This window comes from Cygnus olor, chromosome 8 (assembly GCF_009769625.2).
Source record: "Cygnus olor isolate bCygOlo1 chromosome 8, bCygOlo1.pri.v2, whole genome shotgun sequence".
In the NCBI taxonomy this organism is placed as follows: Eukaryota; Metazoa; Chordata; class Aves; order Anseriformes; family Anatidae; genus Cygnus; species Cygnus olor.
Window position 1 is genome coordinate 18,053,220 of NC_049176.1, and position 19,546 is coordinate 18,072,765.

The 19,546-nt window shown below is 40.1% G+C and overlaps 2 protein-coding genes across 2 annotated transcripts; one reads left to right on the forward strand and one right to left on the reverse strand.

Annotated features, from left to right (window-relative positions):
* The first annotated feature begins 98 nt into the window (after window positions 1–98).
* On the forward strand, window positions 99–3,855 carry GNG5 (G protein subunit gamma 5). The gene is made up of 3 exons (XM_040565014.1): window positions 99–270; window positions 1,277–1,432; window positions 3,615–3,855. Exons 1-2 carry the CDS (start codon window positions 190–192, stop codon window positions 1,400–1,402), a joined length of 207 nt encoding a protein of 68 aa, XP_040420948.1. The 5' UTR covers window positions 99–189; the 3' UTR covers window positions 1,403–1,432; window positions 3,615–3,855.
* A 912-nt stretch (window positions 3,856–4,767) lies between these two features.
* On the reverse strand, window positions 4,768–10,677 carry RPF1 (ribosome production factor 1 homolog). The gene is made up of 9 exons (XM_040565013.1): window positions 10,454–10,677; window positions 10,320–10,376; window positions 9,481–9,561; window positions 8,985–9,080; window positions 7,943–8,096; window positions 7,265–7,347; window positions 6,200–6,381; window positions 5,993–6,119; window positions 4,768–5,191 (listed from the first exon to the last, which is right to left on the reverse strand). Exons 1-9 carry the CDS (start codon window positions 10,637–10,639, stop codon window positions 5,150–5,152), a joined length of 1,008 nt encoding a protein of 335 aa, XP_040420947.1. The 5' UTR covers window positions 10,640–10,677; the 3' UTR covers window positions 4,768–5,149.
* Between the last annotated feature and the right edge of the window lie 8,869 nt (window positions 10,678–19,546).

Consider the following 19,546-nt stretch of genomic DNA (forward strand, 5'->3'; position numbering starts at 1 on the left):
CCCAGCTCCCGGCGGGCGGCCCCGCTGCCCCCGGTGCTCCCGGTACTTCCCGCTCCCCACCCCGCGACTGCCGGCGGCCCCGCAGCGCCCCCCGCGGCTGCCGGCGGCCCCGGTTGCGCAGGCGCTGCGGGGCAGGAGTTTGGGACGCGCCGGAAAGTTGGTGCTGGGTGTGCCGCCGCCGCTGCCACCATGTCGGGCTCCTCCAACGTGGCGGCCATGAAGAAGGTGGTGCAGCAGCTGCGCCTGGAGGCCAGCGTGACGCGCGTCAAGGTGAGGCGCGGCGCCGCGCCGCCATTACCGCCCGGGGGCCGCGCCCCGCCGCGCTCCAGGGGGCGGCCGGCCCGGCGGCGCAGTCCCCGGGGCAGGGCGGGGGCCGGGGCCGCCCGCTCCCCTCCGGCCCTCCCGGGCGGCGGCCGGGCTTCGACCCCGGGGGCACCCCCCCGCCGCCGCCCCGGGGCTCGGGCCGGGCCCTCTGGCTTCCTGCAGCCGCCCTTGGCCCCCGGGCCCGGCCGGAGCGGTGCCCCGAGCTGGGTGGAGGGGCCTCGCTGCCCCCTTCATCGCCTGCCGCTGGGGAGGGGCTGCTCCCAGCGCAGCGCTGGCCGGGCGGGCTGCTCCGCCCGGGTTTGCAACAGGTTGCCTCGGCTGGCCTGTAAAATGGAGGCTTCGCTGCGAGGCGTGCCGAGTACGCTTCGTTGTGCGTTCTCGGGGTGCGACCGGGCCGTGCCGAACCAGAGGAACTCTGAGCAAACCGCGCACACAGGATACCAGCGGAGATGCTGCTTTTGAAAGTTTGTAATTGTTTCTTCCAAGTTCAGAGGTACAGCAAAGAAAAGCAAGGAAGTTTTTGCACTGTTCTGTTGTTAGGTGCAGCCTATGAAAAATAAAATTCATACACTATCTCAGCGTGAGGATAGCCTTCCAAGGGAAGATAAAATGCCAGCTTATTCAGTAGAGGGTCTTAAACTACAGGCCCCATTTAAAAACAATTTAAACTGGAATAAGGGTCTTTGTGTATTTAACAAAGCAATCTTCAAGACAGCTCATCTTTCAAGCTTCACACTTAGACATTTTTAACATTAGTTTTCCAAATTATTTGTGTAATATCGCACAACTTATTGACTGGCAAAACAAAAAACTACAGTGAAACTATTGTAGAACATCTACTTAAGCTGTATTGCCGAATCATTTAACAGCATTTTATTTTTGATGCAGTTACATCCTCTGTAAAGAGGATGTTCAGTGAATACTAATTAATGCCTGCTTTTATTATGACTAGGTTTCTCAGGCCGCAGCGGACTTGAAGCAGTTCTGCCTGCAGAACGCACAACATGATCCCCTACTGACAGGAGTGTCATCAAGTACAAATCCATTCAGACCCCAGAAAGTTTGTTCATTTTTGTAATTATGTGGACTACTTTAGTATCTTTCAGTGGTAAGTTCTTGAATTATGATTGATAAACTTTGTTCTGTCATTAAAAATAGCTGGCTTTAAGTGGGATTGCCTTTGTTAAAAGTATTCAGAAGAGTCATCTGACTTCTGCAGCTGGTATTGGTCTAGATCCCCATTTTGGGTCCCTCTTCCCACATTGTGGGAGGTAGCTCTATACTAGACGTATGCTGTTCACAGGTATTGAGAGTAGTACTTAAATGTTGCAGAACTTCGACCAGTTTCTGTAGCAGAAGTAGTGGGGGCCAGCTACTACTGAGCTGCTATATGGTCTGACCTGACTGTAAAGAAGTTCTGCTGCAACTTCCTTTTGTATTAAGGGTGTTATTTCCTTCTTCTCACATAGGATTACTTTCCTGAAGAAGTATGTGGTGAATGCTGATTGTAGTAGGTGAAGCGGACTTAAGTTCTTAGGACTTAGTTTTTAAACTCTCAGAAAGCACTTCCAAAGATAAGTTAGTGATGGTCTCAAAGAAGGGTCTCTATCTCCTCTAGAACACGCCCTGACATCTAAACCAAGAAGGAAAGTGTTTGGTCCAAAAATTTTATCACTGCCCAAGTGCTTCTCAAATGACTCAGACAACATGACTACAACAAGAACTGCAGTTTAAATAACTAGAAACAGTTGAATACACATTTGGATTTTAATTCCTGAACTTTTACAGGTTCACTAACATTGCTGCTATCATTGTGAAAATGACTAATCTGTCATTGTTTGAAAAATCTGATTAGATTTTAGACTGAAGTTTATAGAGGGATCAGGTTTTGATCCACAGAAGTCTCACTGAGACTCTGAGTCACAGTGATTTGATACATTGCACATAGGAAATGCATGAAAATCATCATGTCCCTCTTTCCCATTGCCTCAACTTCCATCTACCAGGGTGTGACAGTAAATGTTATTTTCAGATCATTTGATATGCAGTTGACCACAGCTCATGAGATTTCTAAGGATTATGAATCTTAAACCTTAAGAATTCTGTTTTTGCTGTGGATCTACATCACCCAAAGAACTGTAGTTTGTTAGGCTGTGTTATGTAGGCAGCTTTGAAGAAAGGTGATCACAATCTGAGTAAGTTGTTAAAATTTTTCTTTCTTGTTTGGCAGCTATTCACTACCCTCAAGCAGACTGTAAAAAGCTTCCAAGTAGTCTGCGTACAAACAAGGTGGCTCATGCTAGTAAAGCTAGCAGAGTAATAACAATATTGTTTATGCTTAATGATTTTAAAAAAAAAATCTATTACACATTCCTTCCATTATCTTGAACGATTTACAGCAGTGTCACTGAAATGTGTTTTAGAGTTCGTGTAACTTTTAAAGTTGTTTCTATCATGCATTTTATAAACTATTCTTAGATAGTATTCCTGGACTGAGTTGTGCCTCCAGTATTGTTGCTTCAGCTTTAACCAGTAATTCAAGAAAGACAAAATCATTAAGTATTATGGACTGCTGTCCTATAAAAAGCCAAATAAACTAGGGTTGAATCAGTGCCACATACCGTTCCCCGAGTTTTGCCACATAGTATGGATGTCAGGAAATAACTTTGTTCTCACTTGTGCACACAATGGGCAGAACAGATTTAATATTTTTCTTAATTATAGCCCTTGTTTTCAGATACTGGAATGGAACTTTTGTTTCTGCTGATGTTACGGGCCAAAAGTCATTAGAACAGCAATTTTAGTTACGCTATCTACATGGAAATTTTTATTCCTTCACTGTCCAAGCACTTCCTCAAAGTAGGCAATTTCTTAGTTGTAATCCTGGTGTTTACAAGATGAACCAAGAGGAAGAGGAAGTGTAATTTGTTAGTTACCCAGACTCCCCCTGCTTTTCAAAGATGAAGTAGATGCTCAATATTTCTGTAGGCATCAAGTGACAGGGAAAAACTTATTTTGCCCTACTACTTAAGATTTAGCTTCCAGGAGACACTACACTTCAGTTCCTTTGTAATAGCTTTATCTTCTTGTACCCCTGGGGCTATCTTTATTGTTTTAAAAGCTTATTTTGTAATTTAAAGTTCTATGAAATAGCTGTGGAAAAAGGTGTTTGTTTTTTTTTCTAACTAGCTGCCTATGGCATACTTTGAAGGTACACGTTCTTAGACATAGGGTTGCTTCATTTAGGCTTCATACATCTCTAACTACCTCATTTTCGTTTTGTTTTTCAGATCTTTTAGCATCTTTACCTAGCTGCTGATGTCTGTAGGGGCAGAGTGCCTCAAGGAGTGGCCTGGTTTGAAGTCCGTACAAAAGCTTAGCTTTAATGTGCCAAATCTAACTGTAAAATTGCTACTGTTGTCAAACCTCTTACCATCTACCTCTCCGAATGAACTGTATGCTAGTAACAATATTTCTGTTTCATGAGGGAATCAGTTTTATATACCAAGCAAAAAATAAAAATGTTTTGACTTAGTTTGGCGTTGACGTTACTGTAAGAAGTTGATTCACTTTTAGATATATTGATACCTCACCAGTTACTACATCACTGTGCAGCAGCTAGAGAGTATGTCAGAGTCTTAAGTATTCTGTGCTGCTGCAAGTTTGCCTTGGGTTGATATTCTTATAAAACAATGAGGCTTCATTATTATACCTAGAAGCATAATAGAAATAGAACAGGAAAAAAATAATTCAGCTACACAGCTATACAGCATACACATTAAATAAAGGCAAAGAGTAATAAAACCATGATTTTCTTTAAAGAGCAATTCTATTGAGCAGATGGCTTACTTTGGGCTCTTTAGGTTAATAATAAAAAGCACTTGCAATAGCTACATATTGGAAAGAAAGTAATTCAAAGAAACCTGAGCTTTTAAGCTACTAGTGAATGTGCAAACTTAAGGCAGCACAGTAAGTTCACTCTGCAGGTAATACCCTCTCAAGCATAGCTATCAAGGCTGAAAAAAAGCATTAAGATTTTACTGAGAAAAACCCTGTTCGGAGATCTCACCCGCTCAACGCTGGCTTTTCGAATTCTTTCCCATCAGAATTTCTTAGATGGAGTGTTCTGGGTATGCATTTCTTCTAAATATCACTACTTAAAAGAGTGATACCTGCAGTAGTCAAGCCCCTCACTCCCCCCCCCCCCATTTAAGCAATGTAACTATTTTATGCAAGATGTTAATGAAATGAAATACTGTTAAGACTTCCCACATTGCATACATCTTTCTCAATGTTCTCTATGCAGACCACTTTTTGAGAACTAACACTGCACTGTCAGAGAACAGCATACTATAAGTTAGCATCTCAAAATATTTCTCTTACCTGATTAAGATGTGCAACAGCTCAGTTTAGCTGCGTAACGGGAAAAAAAAAGCAGTATAAGTGAAAAATAGTTTATTCTGATAATATTTTTTAACAAAATACTTTGTCTTCAGCATAGTAAAGTCTAATTTACAGCACATCAGCAGTCATGACAAAACTTCAGTGATAGCAAAATTACAGGCTGCTGATTACCATAGATCTTCCTGCTAAACTGGAAAAAGAGGCGCAGTCTTTTTGTCATGTCAGATTTAGTTGCAACCATAGGAGGAAAAAAATATGCAGTCCTACTTGAACTGTTCCTGTAGAAAGTTTTAATGTTTGCAGTTTGTCTTTCTGTAGTCAGATACTGTTCAGTATCATTATTACTAGTTTTGAGTTTGAGATGATCCACAGTTCAAAGACGCATTTCTGGTCATCAACAACTGGCAGGTAGAGCTGTCTGTTATAAGTGAAATTTTCTTCTACTTGTGTCCATTTCTCGACGCTGAAATTTAAAAGAAAAATTATTAACCAGCAAATTCAAGCAATGATATACAAAGATGACCACTCCAATTTACACTAGTGTAGGCAGTGAAATGCATCACAGAGTAGGCGAGTCTCTATACTCAGCCTTTCAGGACTAGTAAGGGAGAGAAATTGGAGATCAGTTGCTTAGAGGAGTCTTTACAGACAGTAGATTTAGTGTCTTTAAAACAAAGATTATACACATCATGGACCACAGCAGAAATACTGGAATTTTCCTTCTGATACAGCTTGAATACTCACTTTCTTCTAAGTTTTTACCATGGAATTGCAGTTGATAGGCAAAATGACTGGAAAAGTCATTTATCATTAGATAATACTTCCACTTTACTTGAAGATTTGGAAAAGTCAGCATTAATACCAAACAGAACATAAGAATTAATGTTCATACAAATTGCTTAATTGTGTTTACATAAAAATTCTTGGACTGACCTTGCACAAAAAATGGCTTTAATCAAGCTTATTAGGCTTCCAGTAATAGTTTATACCAGAGGAACATTTTTCACTTTTGTTTATATCTGTATATTTTAAAGAACTTACATGCTGCAACTAAGTAGTCATGGCATATTGGCACTTACCATCCTTGCTATATAGCAGAATGCTTCTACTTTACATATTTGTCAAAACTACCTCTCAATGTTAAATCTGTTTTGAGAAGTGCATTTATACTTCATACTGCTTTTTTTAGGCTGAGATTTGTGGTTACATTTAATGTCAGATTTATTATCCCCTCCCAAGCAGGCCTAGCATTACTTAGACATACCTTATGAACCCATTCATATTCTCCAAATTTGGAATCAAAGGTTCCTTTTTGAAGGGACCTCAACTTTAATGTAAAACGTGGCCCAAGTTCTTGAATTCCCACTTTCTTTTCACTCTTGAAGATATACCTTGAGGGAAAAAAAGCATTATTAGGTGCTAAGTTATGAGAACATTATCTCCCATTCAAGAGTTTTGGGCCAAATGTCACCTGTGGAATCTGAAAAAGATGTAGTCTCGCTGGTTGTGAAATGTCGCTACTTGTCTTCCAATGAACTGAGGATCATGTGGGAAGAGAGAAGCAAACATGCGACCAACAGAATGGCCAAGTCGTGTTGTAAAATTATTCAGGATTACTTCAGGTACATGTTCTGTGGGCTGCTTCCCTTTTCGCTGGAAAGACAGTAATAGATTAGAATGCAAATAATACATCGTATGCAAAATTATTTCAATACATTATCAAATAAAAGTTTGAAATAAAATAGGGCGAAGACAAGCAGGACCTGATAAAATGCCTAATTGTTTCTTGAAACAATTTGTATATCTTTGTAAGTAAAGCAGATAGTGGTAACATAAGGATCTCTGGTTTAACACTAAAAATTTAAAGAAAAAGCACAAAAAATGATTTTGTATTTCCTCTCTCCTGCACCAATTTCGACTCCTGGCTGCACCCGCTACAGCAAAGAATCAGTCTGTAAGAGAGGACTACCTACAGACTACCTACCTGTAACAGGATGCTGAAAATCTCTGTACATACCAACTAGCAGTATTTGGGCAGTCCTTAATAAAAAGATTAAATTTAAAAAGTACTTAATTCAAAAAAGGAGGAAAAGAAACACTTTCCTGCAAGTTATCTTGGGTTAAGTAAGCAATACTTACTTCAGAAGAGGTGACAGGGCTGTAAGAATAAGAAAAACTAGGTTTTATTCAAGACTAGGAACTGCATCTATTGAAATCTTGCATACCACTTACTTTGATATATGTATCCTATCTTGTATTTACACTGGGCATATGCTTTCCCTGGTATTTACTGATATGACTATAAAAATACTTGGTAAACAGCTAAATTCAGCACATAACTATGAAATTTGAAGTAAGCTGCTTACAAAAGTAGAACATACTGGTCCTTGGCCTCCTGTTAGCTTATGAAAAAGCAACTTTTCAAGATCAGCTAAACCTTACGAAAATTGCAATCAGTTTGGACAGTGCAAGTAGACTGAACATATTTATTTTTAAACCACAGACTCTAATTTATTTGATTTTTTTAGAGCCTCACCTTTATTTCTTTACGCAAGCGGACACTACTCATTTTAAAATGAGCAGTTGGACCATCAGGCAAGTGACTTAAAACAAGACCATCTGTTCACAGAGTTAAGAAAAAAAAGTTGGTAAAATTTGACACACAGTTTACAGAGGAACATGTTCTGTAAAACGCAACGTGACACTAGAATATTATATCCATTAGCTATGCCACATTAACAAGGTTTCATTATGTTTTCCAAAATACATTCATCAACTAGTTAGCTAGAGTTCTGACACATGGACATTAAGTTCTGTTTCAAAAGCTAACCAGAGTTGTCTTCTATTACCTTCTCAGTAATTATTCATCAAGTCAGCAAAACTAAACTTTCTAATCAAAAAGGAAAATTATTAAAAAAAATGTTAAGTTTACTGAAACAGTAACATTTACCCATACACTACAAACTAAAACAAAAAACACTTTCTTTGATAATCTGAAGTTCCATTAGCCATCAGATACTCAGATATTAAGTCATACATCAGATATCAGATATTAAGTTGACACAGTGATTTTTAACTCTGCAGTTACCCTGTAAGCTGCACAGTGAAGCAAAAATCCAGAAAAAAGTAGATCTCAGACATACACTAATGAAAAAGTTTTTCTCCTAGCAGACCTAGAGCTATTACTGTATCTTAGTAGTTACACAAAGGATACTTGGTATTTTACGATCTTCATTAATGACAATTAAATCTGTGAAGTCCCTTGCAATACACTGTGGAATAATCCTTTTCAAAGCCAATCCTCTTCGATAGTAGACATGCGAGTTAGGTATAACCGTAGACAACTGTTCACAGAATCTCACTGTTCTCTGTAAAAGATGAGTTAAATTGCAATGCGGTAAATACAATGCCAAATTCAAATACCAGGGGAGATGGAGGATTGTTTATTCTGACTGCCCTCCTCTCCTTGATGCTTATAGGGATACTAGAAATAATAAACCATTTGAAGATAAGCTACCAAGTTATTTCTTTAAGTCACTGGAAAATTTATTTGTACTCAAGGCTGCAGCACATGAGGGACTTACTTTTTGGAATGTATTATTTTCTTCTCAACCACAGTAAAGCAGAATTATGAAAGCATAACCCCCATGGGTTATGCTCAAGTTTCTAGAGAAACTGCTTGAGGCATACTGCTTCCAATTTTTAAAACCACTTCTTTTACAAGTTTACACAAGTGTCAGAAATCTCCCTAATTAGGAGATGCACCTAATGCACATCATCTGCATACAAAAACATAAACGTAAGTTTTTTTTTTTTTTTAATGAAGGAAACAATTAGTGCTAAAGAAATTAATAGACTGCATACACACAAAGGTTCTTGAGAGTCACTAAATTAAACAGAAAAAACAAACACATGGAAGCTATAGTTTTCAGTTTGGTCGTTTTTCTATGTACGATTGTATGGAGTCATCATGGGCTTATACATCATACCATAGTCGGGAGACAAAAAAATTTGATCTTCCCTGTTAAATTACACCCATCTTGAACAGTGCTAGAACCAAAAGCATGGCACTGGTGACCAAAAAGAATCTAACAATTTAGCATTAAGGTATCTCTTGGTCATCAAGTTTTCCTTGTCTCTACGTAGACCCTACAAAGAGTTTTTTAAAGTAATTTCTATACCAAAAATGTAGTTGACCAATCACAGTATTTATAACCAATTCATTGCCCAAAACACTCCAAGTAAAGCATACAAACCCCACGAGGTCTGTCTGACGTTGTAATAAGAATCTTGGGAACTGTCTGTCTGTTGAAGTATGGTGCAAATTCATCTGTTGCTTCGTCAAATGCAACCTGAAAGAACAGAAGTCTTGTAAATATACCATATATGAAATAACTGAAGAGCAATTGTTCAATCTCACCTAACTTTTGATGAAACTGAATTTAATAGGAAAAATCCAAATTCACAAGATTATCCTGTAACTAATCATCACAAGACATGGTTATTACATTTAGAAGAGTCTAGCGTAACAAAAGTTGACAGGTTTTGCTAACAATAGCAGTAATGCAAAAGGCAATTATCTAATGGAGATAATGAAAGAAGGACATCACCTCCTAGCGAACCCATCATGTGAAAAGTAATCCATTAACACCTTAGCAGGAGAATAAAGAACAATAAATTTTATCAATGCATTTTAAGTTGCTTCTTTGGAAAAAAAAATGTTAATAGCATATGCAAAAATTAAGCAGTTACCTCTTCATCATTGGGATCTACAGTTGTCTCATCATAAACTCTCTGATTTTCAATAGTCTTTGGAACATCTTTTGGAGGTGCCTAAAATAAATGTAGGTTTATTAATGTAACACATTCATGTAGCTTTAAAGTGCTATGCATAAACCATACTACCATGGGATTGTTTTTTACGTGGAATTACAAGTATTTTTTATTTTGCGCCAACTTTTAAGAAAATAAGTTACAACATCAATAAGCATCACTAGCAACATCATCTTGATTAAAAATACGCCTAAGTATTGGAATGCCTGAGAGCATCACATGGAGGGAGATCATCACATGGAGGAAAAGCACTACTAGAACAGCAACACTGCTTAATTCCACTGTAATGAATGAAACACAATTCCAAAGCAAATAAAATAAAATAAAATGAGAGATTTGTCTTTTTTTTTGTACTGTGGAAAAAAAGATCCACTTCCAACAGCAATACATTATATCCTTACCACCTACAGTTTAATGACAAATAGGATACATTGTTTGCCTCATTTATTATTGTCAAATTATGATAATACAGGACCACACAACTTGTTTAAACTGTCATTATGCTTGAGAAGTAGTTTAGGAAGAGATGCCAAACCTTTGTCCAAGGCTGAAAAAAGTAGACAACTGGTCTGGGCAGGGGCTGGGCAGATTGGTTACTCTGGTTTGTAAGGGTATTGCTTATGAGAGTGTAATTCCTAGCTAGCTATACCTACACGATGCCTGAAAACCCACACCGAGAGGCTTGGACGGGACGGGAGACGGCCGGGCAGCGCCTCAGCTCGCTCCCCCCAGCCCCTCGCCGCAGCCGCAGCCCTCACCTTGTCACCGAGGGCTTCTCGCTCCTTCCTCCGCTTCTTCCTGAGGGCCAGCTTCTCCTGCGGGGGCACAGCGGCGTTAGCGCGGCCCAAGCCTCCCTGCCCGCCCTCCGCTCCCGCCCGCCTGCCCGCCCCACCTTCCTCTGCTGCTGCTTCCAGCGGACGAACATGAAGTGCCGCCGCTGCTTGTTCTTGATCTCGGACACACTGAACGTCGGCGGGAAGAGGACGCGCTCCGGGGCCGGCGGCTCCGCACCGCGCTCCGTGCCTGCCCCGCCGGCCGCCATGTTACCGCCACCCGGCCCCTGCCCGCCGGCCGCCATCTTGCCTCGCCGCCGGGACCCCGCGCTCTGCGCCTGCGCGGCCGCCCGGCGGGCGGGGCTCGGGGGGCGCGTGCGCGGCGGGGAGGGGGCGCGCGGTCTCGCTGCGACCCCGGGAGCTGGTGGCCGGGGCCGGCGGCTGTGCGGGGCTGGAGGCGGGCACCGGGCCCGGGCTGCCCGGCGCGGGCATGGCCTGTTGTTTCACTTGGGGTATCTGCAGAACGGCCCAGCTCAGTGCTCAGCAGGGAAGAAACCCTGCGATAAGATGAGAGGTGTTTAATACAAATTAGTACCGCAGCGCACCTTATAATCAGGCTTAACAACATGGAAATGGGAAGCCTTCAACAAACACGACGCGCTGGCGGGTTTACATACGTGATAGTAATATCCTGAGCCTGCAGTGCTCTACCGCATGCACGCGTTTCAGGCGTTTGCTCACAGAGCAGGAATGAATTAACTCATGGCAAGGATCTGCTTGGAAGCTGCCATGGGGTTTTGTCATAGAATCACAGAACAGCTTGGGTTGGAAGGATCCTTAAAGATCACGTAGTGCAACCCCTTGCTATGTGCAGGGACTTCTTTCCTGAGATCAGGTTGCCCAAAGCCCTGTCCAACTCAACTTCAAACTTAAAATGAAGGGGCATCCACAACTTCCCTGAGTAACATGTGCCAGGGTTTTTTATCATAACTTCACTGCAAATTACTTTTAGTCCATTAAAAGCTCTTAAAACATTTTCTTGAAATGAGAACCCCTACAAGTAATTAGAGATTTAATATACATAAAACAGGAAATGAGGATTTCTGTTCCTGACCTAATTTTCCAGCTTAAACTCAGCACCTCGGTGGAATGGATTAGTTTCATTTGTCTCCAGAATTGTCTCAAAACTTGGAATATGTCCACTAATTTTATTTACAGACAATATTTTGCACTACTGGGTTTCTTCTACTAGAAAACTGAAAAAGAAATGTGTTAACATAAATGCATGAAGCTAATGGAAGAAGACCTAGAAAAAAAGATGAACGAGACAACATCTCAAATCTGCTTCTCCTGTCCTGTAAACTAATTAAACTGTGTAACTTGATTTGCTTCATTGAGGTTATATCTAATTAACACAGAAGTAAATGAACGATCAAAGGCCTCACTACACACAGTCCCATATTTTTCTGGCCTCACTCCCATTTTTGTCAAGAGAAAGTATTTCAGCTATCCATAGAGCCTTAAGGATAAGTAGTTTCCATGGTAATTAAGGTTTGGGGAATTTAGTTGGGACTATGTTAACTAAGGACTTTCTGTAATTTTATCTTACCAGCTGATTCAAATATTAGATATTGCAAGTGTATCTCTAAAAGTCATTAGTAGGGATTTTATTCACTGCTGTTATTAGAGCTTTTAGGGAATTCTGAGTTATTTGTAGTTTCAGATTCAGCTGGAATCACTGCAAACATTTATGGATGGCATGATTGTGTGAAGCTCAGTGAGTGCTTACTTGTGGAAAAAAACAAACATATTTCTCTCAAGAAGAAGGAAGACAACTTCCTAATATTATTTGTAGGCTTTTCTTCCAAGGACTCACAGGAACAAAATAATGATACACAATAATACAAAAACTTCCTAAGGCAGAGGAGGGACCATAAAAAGACACCAGAGACACACTTTGGATCTGGCAAAAGTAAGATCACTAAAAAGGTACAATTATAACTTCAGTCGAAGGCCTAACTAATAAATGCATGCATATTATTGATTTAATTTCTTTATAGAGACACTGCGGGTCTCAGGGTCTTTTGCTTATTTAGCTATGAATTCTATGTAAAATAATAACAGTTTAAGCACGAAAGCATCAGTAGCTTTGGTTTGTGTAAACCAGCAAGTAAGTTCTCCACTGGAAAGTAATGAAGGGAGACATTTATTCCATGTCAGCACTACGGAATTTTGGAGGAAACCTTTCTGTAAACTACCACTGACTGAGTTGCAGCAGTGGAAGCATCGTTTTGGTTTGTATTGGTTTTTGTTTTCTTTTTCTTAATTTCATTACCTCAAGGTAGACAGGATGTCTTCAAGATTCACTATACTGAAAAAAATGCCCCAGAAAATGCAGTGCTCCAAACCAAATGGTTGTCTATGTGACACAGACTACAGGTTTCTTTCTTTCTTCATAAAAAATGTTCTAGTTGTTGTTGTTTTACCTGGAAAATAAAAAGATGTTTTATATGTTTTTAAAATGATTCATTTTGACTATATTTATGTTACCTCATTAATAGGGCAAAGCAGTTGAGGTTAAGGGAGAAGTGACTGGTTTTCCCCCCAGGACAAAATTCTCCAGGGTTACACATTTGGAAACGGTGTTGTCATGGATCTAGACCTGGCTGGGAGAGGGGAAACAAGGAACGTGGGGTCACCGCAAAGCACCCGTAAGCTGTGAGGTGGTTCAAGGTTCCCTCAAGGGCCGGCTTTGCCGAGGCCTACACTTAGGGCTCATAAAACCTTCTGCAAAACCTGAGATTTCTATTGGTGGTGAAGAATCTATCTAAACAAAGTTAGTGCTATGTACAGGTAGCCAAGCTGAGGCGCGGAGGCTAACAAACTGAGGCGGAACAAGGTGGTGCGAAGTGGAACTACTCGCTGGGCCTTGCAGTGCGGCTGGTTGCGTACTGCGGCGGCAGGCATCCTCTTCAGCTACCCAGAGGGCTAACTGGCAGGAGCAGATTGCTGAACTACACAACTGTGCTCTTCTCATTCTTGCTCATTTAAAGCAAGTTCTCCCATGCCCTCATGGTGCCGTGTGGCTAACGTAGTTGTACCCCAAAGGTCTGTTTTTTTTTTGTTTGTTTGTTAGGCCTTTAAGCACCTCAGCCTTCAGACTGCAGAGCAGTTAGTACAGGAGCTTTGATCATGTCGAGCCGTACCAGGCCCCTCAAACGAGACATTCTTCACACTCCTGCTTGCAGCCTCTGCCTGCTGGCCATATAGCAAAGCTAGAGACAGTAGTTTTCTTTAACTGGTAGTTCAGAAGTCAAAGTATTCACATATGACATAGGAGACAGGACTTTCCAGCCTCTGGAGATTGAGAATCACATCCTTATTTTCAATGGAACAATAAAACTACAAGCCCTCAGGTTTTACAGGGCTGAGAACTTTCTTCATTCTTCCAATTCAAGCTATTGCTGCAGTGCTGTCATATGGAAGATGGGCATCAATACCATCACTTTTTGAGAGAAAGCCTGGATTGTATTTTGTAGAGAGCCTAGGCTTGTGATGTTTGTTACATGGTACCAAGAACCTCTGCTGTAGAAAGCCTCTTGTTCATCCAGCTATGCATAAGCATTAAATAAATGTTCAGCTGCTTAGTTCCTTCCAGACTGTTCCCGGACTAGGGCATACCCAGAGCTGTTTCTGTAGGGGAACATTACGTAGGGAAGCAAAGTAAAATTACAAGGTGCCTGTGCTGGAACTGCATGGGTAGTTTTCAGGATCATCTGTTTGGGACTTACAGGCTTGCATTCCTTAGTAGATCTTGTTTACAGTCTTTAATTTCACCATTTTCAATCACCCAGGGCAATCTCTCTAATGGATAAATGGGGATCATGCTCGGTGAAGTTGGGTATTATTTAACGTTTCAGGATGAACACTAGATCTTATTATGTGGTCCAAATACCTGTACTAATCCCATAACACAGAAATTAATTATTTTCATGTGCTTTTCTGGGTTACTTTTCTTTACAGGATCTGGGATGGGCATTTGGGGAAGAAGGTATTAGCTGTTATACAAATGGAAAAATGAAACAAATTGGCCAAAAGAAAATTTATCTTATGTATCTATGAATTCAGAATGCCCAATGTGAGACACCCAAAGCTGGATATTTTGAGAATACCTAGCATCATACATTCAAATTACAACTATGTTCAATTAGTTTCACAGTTAACTTCACCATGTCCAGGATCATTCTAGCTATCAGATTCCAGAAGTCTCAAGTTCAGGACTCAGTAAATGAGGAATGTAGGCTTTGTGTCTGTCCCTAAAATTAAAGTCTGTGTTATACTCATATCGGTGTGTAAGAAGACCACGTGAAAGCTTCTTGGTCAATTTTCATTCTGTAATGCCCTAGCTTTTGAGAGTTTCTTTAGTCTTCCTGTTTTTTACAACTTTTGTGTAAAAAAGCCCTTGGTATAAGAAAACAATGGTAAAAAAGGAAAGGCCCCTTTGAATAGCAGCTTGATGTTCCAGATTTTATGATACCACCACCACCCCTCAAATAGGTATTACAAGAACTTGCTGAGAGTGCACTGGCTAGGTTATTAATGAGGACATTAACAATTTGGACCCGTGTATGGGTCCCTGACAAATACCACTAGAACCAGTCACCTTTTTGGTGGACCTTGCACTGCTGATCACCATCTGTTGTACCCAAGAGTCCAGCCAACTACCCAACGCACCCTACGGCCCACTCCATATTTTACCTCTTTGACTACAAAGACGTTGTGGGAGACAATGTTGAATGCCTCCCTAAAGTCAAGGTAAACAGCATCCACTGCTCTTTCCTTTTCTGCCGAGCCAATCTTCTCATCAAATGTTTGTCGTTGGTAAAGGCACATTACACTGGCTGTTCCCAGCCACCTTCGTGTCCTGCAAGTGCTTGGAAATGGCTTCCAGGCGTATTTGGTCCACAGTCAATCTAGGAACGGAGGTAAGGCTGACAGACCTGTGGTTCCCTGGATTGTCCTTCTTGCTCTTCTTGAAGTTGCAGCAATTCAGGCTACTGTAACCTTTTTGCTATACCGTGCAAAGAGAAGTGATTAATTATGCATTTCAATGGTCGTCCAACATCGCAGAATATGTAGGCATGTGCGTGTGAGAAAGGAAAAGAGGTCAAACGTTTGGAAGTCTGAGACAGCAAAACTTAATGAAGCAAAGGAGAGTCTTTAAAAATAGGGTATTTTATGTGGTATTCTTGCAAAAGTCTTGCAAATGTATCATTTAAAATTATAAAAGCTATTGTCTGCTGTATCTGTGTCCAACTTTAAAGCTCATTAGATTTAAAAAAAAAAAGACTTAAAAGATGCTTTATGTATGTATTTCAACATAATCTTAAACATGCAGCTATAACAGACATAAAAATAATTCCTTCCCACAGGACCTATCAAGATGGTATAGCTGTCCATTATCTTAATCTGGGCAGATCTTCCCAAAGAAAAATGGGTGTTTGATTTAATACAAATCTATCAGCACTTCTGTTTAGTTAGTATACTTAGTAGATTAAAACTACTAGAAAATGAAAAAAAAAAGGGAAGGGAAGGGAAGGGGAGGGGAGAGGGGAGGGGAGGGGAGGAGAGGAGAGGAGAGGAGAGGAGAGGAGAGGAGAGGAGAGGAGAGGAGAGGACAGGAGAGGAGAGGAGAGGAGTGGAGAGGAGAGGAGGGGAGAGGAGAGGAGAGGAGAGGAGAGGAGAGGAGAGGAGAGGAGAGGAAAAAAGAAAAAGCTCCAGTTGGCTGGAGCTTCAAGTGTACAGGGCAGAAAAGAGGAGTATTACCCCAACTACAAATCCTATAAACCAGAAAATTGTAATTTGATGCATTTAGACTTTTTGAGAAGTTTAATCCACTAACTACTTGTGACAAAGAAGTGAAGAAGCATCAAAGCATCTACTGTCTTCAGCCTGATATTTTGCTGAAATCACTTTGCTCCTTCTGAAGATCACTGTCCTTTTCTAGGGTCTTGTCCTATAAGAGGGAAGGTAGGCAATGGCAATGTTTCATCAAATTTGTGGGTATGTAGAAAAACTTGTGTTTCCTGGGGGGGTGTGGTCCTCGTTGTAGGAAGTAATCTTAGTATCTCTCTCCTAGTGGCAATTATACCTGGCTTAGGCTACCTTAATAAAACATTCCTTCACGTACTGAAGAAGAAAGAGTTTATTAGAATATGACTCCTTTCTAACAGATATATTTCAGAATATGCTGCCTCCTGTTTTCGTCCTACATACTGACTTCCTGTTATTTTATATTACGGCATATTTGTGCTGTAGTGTAATATTTTCTCTGTAGTAAACAGAACTGGATACAGCAAATAGTTTTGTTTGTTTTTCTGCTTGCAGATTACAGAGATATCTAAGAATTTTCTCCCTGTTCAAAATTGCTGCAGAATGAGTTGCAGATGTTACCATAGAAACAATGGGACTATTTTGTTACAGGGTAAAATACCTCAAATGAAATTGGTTTTCCCCTTGTAAATCTCTCCTACATCCATGGTATCAACACATGTTGTCAACAATTAAACAAAGTATACTGCTTAATTATGTTTCTATTTTACTACATTTCAGTGTCTGGTTATATTACTCTTTAGCTCTTAGTAGAAACTTTACATTTTCAATTGTGAAAAAATAGACTCAGGAGCATTTTCTACTTGGCATTATTAACAAGTCAGAAGTATTTATAAATGACCAGTAACACATATTAGTTAGTTGAAAAAATTATTGTGTAAGAAACAGAAATTGTGAAGTGATATATAATAAGGATTGATTCCTCAGCGTTACCAGAATATTAGGTAAGATGAGCTGACTTGAAAATGTGCAAGCTGATATACTTAATTGCAAGCTAATATTTCTAGGAAAGAAATACGTTGATCAGATATCTGGTGGAGGACTGCAATATGAAAAGTAGCACTACATAAAAGCATTTAAGAGCGCACAGAAATGCAGTCGTTGGGTGTAAAAACATGGGGAGCACACGACAGCAGCAGGAATTCTGTTGGTGACGCAGCATGTCTTGGTCTGGTATCTGTGCTAAAGCCGGCAAACTGGAAGCGGTTAAACAGACCTGAATGACTTGGTTGACTTAGGATCTAGAAACCCTCTTTACAGAAGAGATTTAAAAAACATAATATCTTTAGCCCATCAATGAATCACAGAAGAGCTAATTAACCTGGAATTACATCAGTAAAGAGAATAATTGTCATCATAGTAATCTTCAGTTAGCAGATGAACCTTTTAAAAGATGTAGTGCTTGAAAGCTGAGACGAGATATTCTTGGATTAAAAACCACTTGTGAAGTATTGCTTGTCACCTTAAGTCTTTAAATTGAGACGGTGGATTTTTTCCAAAGGAAGTGTTCTAGCTCCCGCAGAAATTACGCAGAAATCACTTGAGTTAACTCTATCACCCGTAGTGTGCAAAAGGTCAGACGGAAGAATCAGTGCTTTTTCTGGCCTAAAACCCCGTGATGCTCTGAAACATCAGAACGGAGAAAAAAAAAACAACTTTTAAAACTTTAATAAAAATTTTAGAATATGTCATAATATTCAAGTAGTACCTGATTAGAGACTGCAATGAATGGATTTTTAAATAAATCAGGCTAAAAGACATTTCTAGCTAGATTACATTTTTTTTTCTTTTCTGTTTTTATTGCCCAATTTTGGAGAATATTCACTCAAATAAACACTCAAAATATTCACTCAATCTAGCATCTAGCAACTCTTTTAAGGCTACCCAGCCCCTTTCTCGTGATACAATTCTGTTTCTTTTCTTTATCAGTTTATGAAATCTTTTAAGACTGATATTTCCATGTTGGTTGTTCACCTCAGGATAACTTTCTGGAAGGTGTATTTCTATATTTGGTAGTAATTGTAAACAAGGTGGCTGTCAAAAGCAAAATGGCTAAGGCTAGTAAAAACAAATAGTAATGCAAGGAGAAGCAGTTCCAAACTATTAGATTGGCGGTATAATTTGGAGATGCATCAGGAGATATTCTTCTCTTTTAGATTATAAACTCTCTGTGGCAGAACTTTTTTTCTTATGTGTTGGTAAAATATGAACATGTTTTTGGGTGTTTATAAGTGCTAATCACAAAATAACAAAGGTAATGAACATTGTAAGACGTTTAGCTGGCAACATATAATAAACCATGTCAGATAAACTTTTTTTTTTTTTTTTTCCCAGTATGCATAGTAGCTCCTATTAATGAAACTCAAGCTGCACATAATTACTAGTAACAGAAAATCACTGGCGTTTACCTCCCACGTACAGAGCCACACCTTGCCCTCCAGGAAATCCTGAGAGCTTCCCAAGAACTATCCCTAGCTCTGGCCTAGATTTCAGCCTGTTTTATAGCATTTTACAACAGAAACTTGTCGGATCCAATCCTATCTGATGCACAGGATTTGGTTGAATGAAGAAATGAAACTCATCCTGAAATCTGGTCTTAAGTTAGACCTTGCATGACAATTGCTCTGTTGCTTAGTCTCCGTGGTTCAGCAGGTTTGGTGCTCTACCTGACACTCACAGACTGATGCGGAGGACCATCGCTATTAAGACTGGAGACAGTGGACAGAATCAAACCCACCATTTCAGTAAAAGTTACTGTACAAGATGACAATGATGAATTAGCTAAGATAATATTTTCCTTTGTCTATAATTCCAATTAAATTGTATTTTCATCCTGCTTGGGAAAATCGAATGGCTGTACTTATATTTCTTGAGTGTGATTATTAATGAAAGAGAAGATACAACCTTTGGTATAGGTTACCTTTGATAGAAGGTTAGGCTTCATGCTTGAGCCCTATTATTTTATTTCACCGCCAGAATAAGATCTGTTTTAAATGCACCTGAAAAGTAATGACAGCATTCAGTCTGATACCAGGATTGTAACCCTCGGCTGACAATGCCTCTGCATTGCCTCTGAATTGACTTCTGCAATTCAACTTCAAATGTCAATGCACACTGCTAGTGCCAGTATGGGACTAAAGTGTCCCATCCTGCTCTTCTTCACAAATACTTCATGCATAACCTCCTTTGTGCCTTATTCTTCTACAAAATTAATGTGAAAGCATTTTTGCCTTACTGGGATAAATAAGCATAACATATTCTAGAAAGAAGGACAAGGGCCCAGCAAATCTTGCACAGAGTGCTCTCCTGGGAAGCAGTCA

Bases quoted from the DNA above. Each gene is read 5' to 3' on its own strand.
- GNG5 (XM_040565014.1), top strand. From the start codon at position 190: ATGTCGGGCTCCTCCAACGTGGCGGCCATGAAGAAGGTGGTGCAGCAG. The intron at 271-1,276 runs GTGAGGCGCGGC...TATTATGACTAG, and splicing joins CCAGCGTGACGCGCGTCAAG to GTTTCTCAGGCCGCAGCGGA.
- RPF1 (XM_040565013.1), bottom strand. From the start codon at position 10,639: ATGGCGGCCGGCGGGCAGGGGCCGGGTGGCGGTAACATGGCGGCCGGC. The intron at 10,377-10,453 runs GTGGGGCGGGCA...GTGCCCCCGCAG, and splicing joins GGAAGCAGCAGCAGAGGAAG to GAGAAGCTGGCCCTCAGGAA. The intron at 9,562-10,319 runs GTGAGGGCTGCG...CATTTATTTTAG, and splicing joins GAGAAGCCCTCGGTGACAAG to GCACCTCCAAAAGATGTTCC.